Genomic DNA, 11693 nt, shown 5'->3' on the forward strand with positions numbered 1-11693 from the left:
AGCTGAGTCATAGCCGATTTACAGTGGTGTCACAGCCGAGTTACAGGTGAGTCATATTTGAGTTACAGTGGAGTCACAGCCGAGTTACAGCTGAGTCATAGCCGTCATAGCCAAGTTACGGATGAGTCACAGCCAAGTTACAACTGAGTCACAGCAGAGTTACAGCGAAGTCACAGCCAAGTTACAGTGGAGTCATAGCCAAGATACAGCTGAGTCATAGTTGAGTTACAGCTGACTCATCACCAAGTCATAGCCGAGTCACAGCCAAGTTACAGCTGAGTCACAGCCGAGTTACAGGTGAGTCACAGCAGAGTTACAGGGAAGTCACAGCCGAGTTACAGATGAGTCATACCTGTCATAGCCAAGTTACGGATGAGTCACAGCCAAGTCACAGCTGAGTCACATCCAAGTTACAGCTGAGTCACAACCAAGTCACAGCTGAGTCACAACCAAGTCACAGCTGAGTCATAGCAAAGTTACAGCTGAGTCACAGCAGAGTTACGGCGAAGTCACAGCCAAGTTACAGTGGAGTCATAGCCAAGATACAACTGAGTCATAGTTGAGTTACAGCTGAGTCATCGCCAAGTCATAGCCGAGTCACGGCCAAGTTACAGCTGAGTAATAGCCAAGTTACGGATGAGTCACAGTCAAGTCACAGCTGAGTCACAACCAAGTCACAGCCAAATCACAGCTGAGTCATAGCCAAGTCACAGCTGAGTCACAGTCAAGTTACAGCTGAGTCAGGACCAAGTCACAGCTGAGTCATAGCCAAGTCACAGCTGAGTCATAGCCAAGTTACAGCTGAATCATAGCCAAGTTACAGCTGAGTCATAGCCAAGTTACAGCTGAGTCACAACCAAGTCACAGCTGAGTCACAACCAAGTCACAGCTGAGTCATAGCCAAGTCACAGCTGAGTCATAGCCAAGTTACAGCTGAGTCATAGCCAAGTCACAGCTGAGTCATAGCCAAGTTACAGCTGAGTCACAGTCAAGTCACAGCTGAGTCACAACCAAGTCACAGCTGAGTCACAACCAAGTCACAGCTGAGTCACAGTCAAGTTATAGATGAGTCACAACCAAGTCACAGTTTAGTCATAGCCAAGTCACAGCTGAGTCATAGTCAAGTCACAGCTGAGTCATAGCCGATTTACAGTGGTGTCACAGCCGAGTTACAGGTGAGTCATATTTGAGTTACAGTGGAGTCACAGCCGAGTTACAGCTGAGTCATAGCCGTCATAGCCAAGTTATGGATGAGTCACAGCCAAGTTACAACTGAGTCACAGCAGAGTTACAGCGAAGTCACAGCCAAGTTACAGTGGAGTCATAGCCAAGATACAGCTGAGTCATAGCTGAGTTACAGCTGACTCATCACCAAGTCATAGCCGAGTCACAGCCAAGTTACAGCTGAGTAATAGCCAAGTTACAGCTGAGTCACAGCCGAGTTACAGGTGAGTCACAGCAGAGTTACAGGGAAGTCACAGCCGAGTTACAGTTGAGTCACAGCCAAGTTACAGATGAGTCACAACCAAGTCACAGCTGAGTCACAGCCAAGTCACAGCTGAGTCACAGTCAAGTTACAGCTGAGTCACAACCAAGTCACAGCTGAGTCATAGCAAAGTTACAGCTGAGTCACAGCAGAGTTACGGCGAAGTCACAGCCAAGTTACAGTGGAGTCATAGCCAAGATACAACTGAGTCATAGTTGAGTTACAGCTGAGTCATCGCCAAGTCATAGCCGAGTCACGGCCAAGTTACAGCTGAGTCACAGCAGAGTTACAGGGAAGTCACAGCCAAGTTACAGCTGAGTCATAGTCAAGTCACAGCTGAGTCACAGCCAAGTCACAGCTGAGTCACAACGAAGTCACAGCTGAATCACAACCAAGTCACACCTGAGTCACAGCCAAGTCACAGCTGAGTCACAGCCAAGTTACAGCTGAGTCACAACCAAGTCACAGCCAAGTCACAGCCAAGTCACAGCTGAGTCATAGCAAAGTTACAGCTAAGTCACAGTCAAGTCACAGCTGAGTCATAGCCAAGTTAAAGCTGAGTCACAGTCAAGTCACAGCTGAGTCACAACCAAGTCACAGCTGAGTCATAGCCAAGTTACAGCTGAGTCACAGTCAAGTTACAGCTGAGTCAGGACCAAGTCACAGCTGAGTCATAGCCAAGTCACAGCTGAGTCATAGCCAAGTTACAGCTGAATCATAGCCAAGTCACAGCTGAGTCATAGCCAAGTTACAGCTGAGTCATAGCCAAGTCACAGCTGAGTCATAGCCAAGTTACAGCTGAGTCACAGTCAAGTCACAGCTGAGTCACAACCAAGTCACAGCTGAGTGACAACCAAGTCACAGCTGAGTCACAGTCAAGTTATAGATGAGTCACAACCAAGTCACAGTTTAGTCATAGCCAAGTCACAGCTGAGTCATAGTCAAGTCACAGCTGAGTCATAGCCGATTTACAGTGGTGTCACAGCCGAGTTACAGGTGAGCCATATTTGAATTACAGTGGAGTCACAGCCGAGTTACAGCTGAGTCATTGCTGTCATAGCCAAGTTACAACTGAGTCACAGCAGAGTTACAGCGAAGTCACAGCCAAGTTACAGTGGAGTCATAGCCAAGATACAGCTGAGTCATAGTTGAGTTACAGCTGACTCATCACCAAGTCATAGCCGAGTCACAGCCAAGTTACAGCTGAGTCACAGCCGAGTTACAGGTGAGTCACAGCAGAGTTACAGGGAAGTCACAGCCGAGTTACAGCTGAGTCACAGCCAAGTTACAGATGAGTCATACCTGTCATAGCCAAGTTACGGATGAGTCACAGCCAAGTCACAGCTGAGTCACATCCAAGTTACAGCTGAGTCACAACCAAGTCACAGCTGAGTCACAACCAAGTCACAGCTGAGTCATAGCAAAGTCACAGCTGAGTCACATCCAAGTTACAGCTGAGTCACAGTCAAGTTACAGCTGAGTCACAACCAAGTCACAGCTGAGTCATAGCAAAGTTACAGCTGAGTCACAGCAGAGTTACGGCGAAGTCACAGCCAAGTTACAGTGGAGTCATAGCCAAGATACAACTGAGTCATAGTTGAGTTACAGCTGAGTCATCGCCAAGTCATAGCCGAGTCACGGCCAAGTTACAGCTGAGTCACAGCAGAGTTACAGGGAAGTCACAGCCAAGTTACAGCTGAGTAATAGCCAAGTCACAGCTGAGTTAGAGCTGGGTCTCAGCCAAGTTACCACCAAGTCATATATGAGTTCAAGTGGTACAGCGTAGTTACACCGGAGTCACAGTCAAGCTGCAGTTGAATAGCAGCCAAGTTAGCAATGAAATACACCTGAGGTAACATTGGTCCAGTTAGGTTCATCTTTTAGAAGTTATTTTTAGCCATAAAACTAGAGCAGTAACATTTGAGTAGAATGTCAACAGTGTAACATGACAGATAAAATCTTAGAATAAAATAGCTGTTGTAAAATCCCTGTAGTAAAGTCTTTCAGCAATAGAATCTTTCAGCAGTAGAATCTTTCAGCAGTAGAATCTTTCAGCAATAGAATCTTTCAGCAATAGAATCTTTGAACAGTAGAATCTTTCAGCAATAGAATCTTTCAGCAGTAGAATCTTTCAGCAATAGAATCTTTCAACAGTAGAATCTTTCAGCAGTAGAATCTTTCAGCAATAGAATCTTTCAGCAGTAGAATCTTTCAGCAACAGAATCTTTCAGCAATAGAATCTTTCAACAGTAGAATCTTTCAGCAAAAGAATCTTTCAGCAGTAGAATCTTTCAGCAATAGAATCTTTCAGCAATAGAATCTTTGAACAGTAGAATCTTTCAGCAGTAGAATCTTTCAGCAATAGAATCTTTCAGCAATAGAATCTTTCAGCAGTAGAATCTTTCAGCAATAGAATCTTTCAACAGTAGAATCTTTCAGCAGTAGAATCTTTCAGCAATAGAATCTTTCAGCAATAGAATCTTTGAACAGTAGAATCTTTCAGCAATAGAATCTTTCAGCAATAGAATCTTTCAACAGTAGAATCTTTCAGCAGTAGAATCTTTCAACAATAGAATCTTTCAACAGTAGAATCTTTCAGCAGTAGAATCTTTCAACAATAGAATCTTTCAACAGTAGAATCTTTCAGTAGTAAAACCTGGGTCTTACTGGCGGACAGCGTCTGGGATCTGCAGTCTGTCTGTAGGAAGGACCTCTGACAGCTGCTGCAGACTCTGAACAAAACTGATCTTCCTGCTGAACTTGTCACTGCGGACATCAGGTGAAACAAATAGAACAGAAACATGATGAACACAACACTCAGGCGTTATCGGGTAACTTCAGCGGTAACTAAGGTGTTAGTGTTTCGTGAGAAGTGTTAGCCAACAGTAGAGCTTCTAATTCCGGTCCTCAGGCCCTCCTGCCCTGCATGTTTTAGATATGAACCCCCTCCAAAGCACCTAAGTGGGATTATTGAACTTTATCATCTGGTTCTTTGCAGCCCGTTAACAAACCTTTATTTCATTCGGTGTATTCAGGTAGGGTTGCCTATAAAACATTCAGGGAGGGGGGCCTGAGGACCGGGACTGAGAAACACTGGCCTACAGTGTGTTTGAAGTAAGTATGGCCCCGGACAGTTTCAGATAATAGCTGTTGCCATGGTAACACTAAAAGGGTGGTTAATGCATGACTGTGTGTTGCTGACCTGATGAAGGGTTTGACCATGGTGATGAGAGCTTTGATGTACCAGGCTGGATGAACAACCAGAAGCCCCTTCAGGTCCTTCTTCAGCCTGAGGACAGGACAGTAACATCACTTCTGTTACCATGGTCACAAGCTGTACTCTAATACAAACAAAGTTTGCAGCAGCTGAAATCAAACCTATTCTAAAACGCCGAAGGACCATGTGTGATGGCTCCACCCAGCAGGACTGTGCGGATTTAGAAAACCATCATACCTCCTGTCGATGGAGGTGTAGCACCGGTGCAGCCATTTGAGGGCTGGTAGTTTGTTTCTGGGAGCCAAAGCACAGAGGTAAACTAGCATGTAGTTCTCTGAGACCATCAGGTCCAATGTCCCCACGATGTACCTGAAGGTAAACAAGAGATAGGTGCAGGATTACACGAGGCAACGTGTGGAATCAGACCCCACATCGCATCACAGGTGACTCCGCCTCCATCTGGAAACCCCAACTCACCTGAATAAATTCTCCATGACATACTCATAGTCCTCCACCGTGTTTTCCGGCAGGTAACAGGAAGTAAACAGGATGATCGCGTTCATACTGTCTCCATAGTAACCTGACGAACAATGACACAGAGGTGTCAAGGTTCATGATGTTCAGAAGGTGTGACATCATTCTGGTGTGTTTCAGGTGACCTCTGACCTCCATGTGACAAGACCTGTAGGTACGGTTCCAGCACAGTCATGTTGACGTGGTACTCGTGGTCAGAAATGCAGAACCTCCTCCAGCGGCGTCCTTTACTGTCCACCTGGTCCAGGTCCATCAGTCCCTCAGAGTGCTCCATCGGGCTCCTGGCCACGCTCACAGCCTCTCCCCTACCCATCCGAGGTAAGTCATCTGTCAGAGAGGTCAGAAGTTTGAGGAAAAGGGAGAACAGGTATCTAAACAGGTATGCAGACCTACCAGCGTATCTCACCCTCCCACTCCAGGTCATGCATGCTGTCTGGCAGTATTTCTGTCTCACTGTCCGACGGTGTCTCCAGCGCTTCCAGGTTGATGTCGAGTGATGGGGTCTCGTCCGGGCTTGCTGACAGTGCGGCAGTGGAGAAGCCATCATTGGGGTCGTGAGAATCGCAACAGCTCAAACTGAGGCTCAGAGATGGGGCCACCAGGCGCTTTTTAGCTCCGCCCTCAACGGTACCTGATAGGGCAAGGCTGGTGGGTGGGGCTAAAGTTAAAGACTGAGTCAGAATCTGAAACGGATCAGTGACCACTCCTCTCTGATAATCTGTCATTTTTATCTTTTATTTAAAGCACAGTTAGGATTGGTTTCTGCTCTGGAGGGCGAGGCTTCACTTTGATTGACTGGCTGGTGTCCAATAGGAGTGTTTGTGTAAACGGCTTCATTCATCCAATCTAAACACGATTACAATATTCAGAACTATTAAACCCAAACAGTACCGTGGGAACCATGAGACTCAAATCCAGCCTGTCAGAACTATCAGACCCTAACAAAAACATTTGAGCAAAACTTCCATTAATAACCATAAAAACCAGTAAAGTTGGTTTTCACCTTCTTGTCTAGTGTCTCCTGTTGGACTCTCGGACTCCTCTGGATCTGCACATTCCTCTGGAAGTGGTCTAAACCACAGAAACAGAACAGGGTCAGGGTTTCTGCTGAAGACCAGATCATGGTACCTGGAAGGTTCTGGTTTGGTTAGGTCAGGGTCTGGTGTTGGAGGCTCAGGCTGCACGAGGGACAAATTCAAGATGAAGATGAAATGATCTCCATCCTCGGGAACCAATCCTGTCCTGACTCTGTGGGGTTCTGATCTCAAAGAACTCTGAGCTCAAATGAAATTGGGAGATCTGGTTGTATAAACTGGTTTACATGATCCCAGTTAGATTGACTTGTTTTAATTGGTCAACGAGGAATTGAATAGAACTGGTCTGTCAGAGGTCCATTCTCATCTGGGACTAGATAGAGGATGCCCTCCCCGAAAATAGACCCCTGAAACTAAATATTACAGAATCATGTGGGCGGGGCTGACAGAGATTCTTGTTTCTGATAGGTTTGCTTTTCCCAGGATCAGTTTATAATCCTGAGGACATGAAAGGTTAGTGGTTACCTGGGGAAGCCGTCGTCCTGCCACTCCTCCCTCAGCTCCATGTCCTGGATGTCGTAGGGGCCAAAAGCCTCAGGAGCCACCCTGCAGGGCCCAAAACACACACACACAGATGGACCCTTGTTCTGCTGGGGCTGAAAGATGGAACCAGGCTGTTCCAGGCTGATCTCAGAGCTGCTCTTCATGTACCTGACTGTCATGAAAGATAAGACTAAAAAGAACTTTTTCTTTCTTGTGATGGAAAGATTTGTTCAGTCATTTTCCACCATCTGCATCACTCAGTCCATTAGCTGCACTTTAAAGTCCAGTCTAACACATGTGGTACATACAGTGTGAGACATATTTTTATTGTAAAATCTTTGCTCCAAGTTCTGTAGAGCACAACCTGATATGTTCTGCCCTGAATGGAGGGCAGGAAGCAGCAGATCGCACTGGAATCATCACGCGTGGTGGTAAATGGTGAACATCCTCCATAGCATGTTACATTTTCATCTGTTAGGTCCAAAGAAATATTTCATAACTTTATCAGAATTCCTTAACTTTTATCGTCACCTTGAAGAATTTAGTTTCACAACTCGAAGAGAGATGACCAACACATCAGATCCGGTTCTGAGCCTCCGCTGCAGGACCAGTCGGTTAGTCCTGCAGCAGAGACGCTGCCTTATCAAGGAAAAGCCAAGCCAGTCTGGCCCGAACTGGCAGGCTGGTTGTGGTTCTGGAGCCCATTCATAGGTGGTAAACATCATAGAGAAGCTGAAGCTGGGTTTGGTGGAAACTGACCCAATCCGGCTGTTTGGAGTCCAACTGGGACCACTAAGGACTGTTTGGAGTCCGACTAGGACCACTAAGGACTGTTTGGAGTCCGACTGGGACGATTAAGAACTGTTTGGAGTCCGACTGGAACCACTAAGGACTGTTTGGAGTCCGACTGGGACGATTAAGAACTGTTTGGAGTCCGACTGGAACCACTAAGGACTGTTTGGAGTCCGACTGGGACGATTAAGAACTGTTTGGAGTCCGACTGGAACCACTAAGGACTGTGTGGAGTCCGACTGGGACGGTTAAGAACTGTTTGGAGTCCGACTGGGACCACTAAGGACTGTTTGGAGTCCGACTGGGACCACTAAGGACTGTTTGGAGTCCGACTGGGACCACTAAGGATTGTTTGGAGTCCGACTGGGACGGTTAAGAATTGTTTGGAGTCCGACTGGGACCACTAAGGACTGTTTGGAGTCCGACTGGGACGATTAAGAACTGTTTGGAGTCCGACTGGGACCACTGAGGACTGTTTGGAGTCCGACTGGGACGATTAAGGACTGTTTGGAGTCCAATTAAAACCACCAAAGACTGTTTGGAGTCCGACTAAAACCACTATGGACTGTTTGGAGTCCGACTGGAACCAATTAAGGACTGTTTGGAGTCCGATTAAAACCACTAAGAACTGTTTGGAGTCTGACTGGGACGATTAAGGACTGTTTGGAGTCCAATTAAAACCACTAAGGACTGTTTGGAGTCCGACTAAAACCACTAAAGACTGTTTGGAGTCCGACTACAACCACTAAGGACTGTTTGGAGTCCGACTAAAACCACTAAAGACTGTTTGGAGTCCGACTAAAACCACTAAGGACTGTTTGGAGTCTGACTGGGACCACTAAGGACTGTTTGGAGTCTGATTAAAACCACCAAGGACTGTTTGGAATCTGACTGGGACCAGTAAGGACTGTTTGGAGTCCGACTGGGATGGTTAAGAACTGTTTGCAGTCAAACTGGGACCACTAAGGACTGTTTGGAGTCCGACTGGGACGATTAAGAACTGTTTGGAGTCCGACTGGAACCACTAAGGACTGTTTGGAGTCCGACTGGGACGGTTAAGAACTGTTTGGAGTCCGACTGGGACCACTAAGGACTGTTTGGAGTCCGACTGGGACGGTTAAGAACTGTTTGGAGTCCGACTGGGACGGTTAAGAACTGTTTGGAGTCCGACTGGGACCACTAAGGACTGTTTGGAGTCCGACTGGGACGGTTAAGAACTGTTTGGAGTCCGACTGGGACCACTAAGGACTGTTTGGAGTCCGACTGGGACGGTTAAGAACTGTTTGGAGTCCGACTGGGACCACTAAGGACTGTTTGGAGTCCGACTGGGACCACTAAGGACTGTTTGGAGTCCAACTGGGACGATTAAGGACTGTTTGGAGTCCAATTAACACCACCAAGGACTGTTTGGAGTCCGACTAAAACCACTAAGGACTGTTTGGAGTCTGACTGGGACCACTAAGGACTGTTTGGAGTCCGACTGGAACCAATTAAGGACTGTTTGGAGTCCGATTAAAACCACTAAGAACTGTTTGGAGTCCGACTGGGAGCACTAAGGACTGTTTGGAGTCCGACTGGGACGATTAAGGACTGTTTGGAGTCCAATTAAAACCACTAAGGACTGTTTGGAGTCCGACTAAAACCACTAAAGACTGTTTGGAGTCCGACTAAAACCAGTAAGGACTGTTTGGAGTCTGACTGGGACCAGTAAGGACTGTTTGGAGTCCGACTGGGACCACTAAGGACTGTTTGGAGTCTGACTGGGACGGTTAAGAACTGTTTGGAGTCCGACTGGGACGGTTAAGAACTGTTTGGAGTCCAACTGGGACCACTAAGGACTGTTTGGAGTCCGACTGGGACGATTAAGAATTGTTTGGAGTCCGACTGGGACCACAAACACTGTTTGGAGTCCGACTGGGACCACTAAGGACTGTTTGGAGTCCGACTGGGACAATTAAGGACTGTTTGGAGTCCAATTAAAACCACCAAGGACTGTTTGGAGTCCAATTAAAACCACCAAGGACTGTTTGGAGTCCGACTAAAACCACTAAGGACTGTTTGGAGTCTGACTGGGACCACTAAGGACTGTTTGGAGTCCGACTGGAACCAATTAAGGACTGTTTGGAGTCCGATCAAAACCACTAAGAATTGTTTGGAGTCCGACTGGGACCACTAAAGACTGTTTGGAGTCCGACTGGGACGATTAAGAACTGTTTGGAGTCCGACTGGGACCACTAAGGACTGTTTGGAGTCCGACTGGGACGATTAAGGACTGTTTGGAGTCCAATTAAAACCACCAAAGACTGTTTGGAGTCCGACTAAAACCACTAAGGACTGTTTGGAGTCTGACTGGGACCACTAAGGACTGTTTGGAGTCTGACTGGAACCAATTAAGGACTGTTTGGAGTCCGATTAAAACCACTAAGAACTGTTTGGAGTCCGACTGGGACCACTAAGGACTGTTTGGAGTCCGACTGGGACGATTAAGGACTGTTTGGAGTCCAATTAAAACCACTAAGGACTGTTTGGAGTGCGACTAAAACCACTAAAGACTGTTTGGAGTCCGACTAAAACTACTAAGGACTGTTTGTAGTCTGACTGGGACCACTAAGGACTGTTTGGAGTCCGACTGGAACCAATTAAGGACTGTTTGGAGTCTGACTGGGACCAGTAAGGACTGTTTGGAGTCCGACTGGGATGGTTAAGAACTGTTTGCAGTCAAACTGGGACCACTAAGGACTGTTTGGAGTCCGACTGGGACGATTAAGAATTGTTTGGAGTCCGACTAGGACCACAAACACTGTTTTGAGTCCGACTGGGACGATTAAGAACTGTTTGGAGTCCGACTGGGACCACTAAGGACCGCTTGGAGTCCGACTGGGACGATTAAGGACTGTTTGGAGTCCAATTAAAACCACCAAGGACTGTTTGGAGTCCGACTAAAACCACTAAGGACTGTTTGGAGTCTGACTGGGACCACTAAGGACTGTTTGGAGTCCGACTGGAACCAATTAATGACTGTTTGGAGTCCGATCAAAACCACTAAGAACTGTTTGGAGTCCGACTGGGACCACTAAGGACTGTTTGGAGTCCAACTGGGACGATTAAGGACTGTTTGGAGTCCAATTAAAACCACTAAGGACTGTTTGGAGTCCGACTAAAACCACTAAAGACCGTTTGGAGTCCGACTAAAACCACTAAGGACTGTTTGGAGTCTGACTGGGACCACTAAGGACTGTTTGGAGTCCGACTGGAACCAATTAAGGACTGTTTGGAGTCCGACTGGAACCAATTAAGGACTGTTTGGAGTCCGATTAAAACCACTAAGGACTGTTTGGAGTCTGAATGGGACTACTAAGGACTGTTTGGAGTCTGATTAAAACCACCAAGGACTGTTTGGAATCTGACTGGGACCAGTAAGGACTGTTTGGAGTCCAATTAAAACCACTAAGGACTGTTTGGAGTCCGACTAAAACCACTAAAGACTGTTTGGAGTCCGACTAAAACCACTACGGACTGTTTGGAGTCCGACTAAAACCACTAAGGACTGTTTGGAGTCTGACTGGGACCAGTAAGGACTGTTTGGAGTCCGACTGGGACCACTAAGGACTGTTTGGAGTCCGACTGGGACGATTAAGAACTGTTTGGAGTCCGACTGGGACCACTAAGGACTGTTTGGAGTCCGACTGGGACGATTAAGGACTGTTTGGAGTCCAATTAAAACCACCAAAGACTGTTTGGAGTCCGACTAAAACCACTAAGGACTGTTTGGAGTCTGACTGGGACCACTAAGGACTGTTTGGAGTCTGACTGGAACCAATTAAGGACTGTTTGGAGTCCGATTAAAACCACTAAGAACTGTTTGGAGTCCGACTGGGACCACTAAGGACTGTTTGGAGTCCGACTGGGACGATTAAGGACTGTTTGGAGTCCAATTAAAACCACTAAGGACTGTTTGGAGTGCGACTAAAACCACTAAAGACTGTTTGGAGTCCGACTAAAACTACTAAGGACTGTTTGTAGTCTGACTGGGACCACTAAGGACTGTTTGGAGTCCGACTGGAACCAATTAAGGACTGTTTGGAGT

At 46.8% G+C, this 11693-nt stretch overlaps 1 protein-coding gene across 1 annotated transcript; it reads right to left on the bottom strand.

Moving 5' to 3' along the window:
- Positions 1-4149: 4149 nt before the first annotated feature.
- bnipl (BCL2 interacting protein like) lies at positions 4150-6978 on the bottom strand (the record flags this gene model as incomplete). Its single annotated transcript, XM_079240522.1, has 8 exons — positions 4150-4252; positions 4689-4775; positions 4941-5072; positions 5181-5283; positions 5370-5564; positions 5644-5895; positions 6241-6308; positions 6797-6978. The coding sequence occupies 8 exons, from the start codon at positions 6976-6978 to the stop codon at positions 4150-4152; spliced, it is 1122 nt and encodes a 373-aa protein (XP_079096648.1).
- Positions 6979-11693: the final 4715 nt, after the last annotated feature.

Source organism: Telmatherina bonti, assembly GCF_933228915.1.
Source record: "Telmatherina bonti genome assembly, chromosome: 5".
Classification (NCBI taxonomy): domain Eukaryota; kingdom Metazoa; phylum Chordata; class Actinopteri; order Atheriniformes; family Telmatherinidae; genus Telmatherina; species Telmatherina bonti.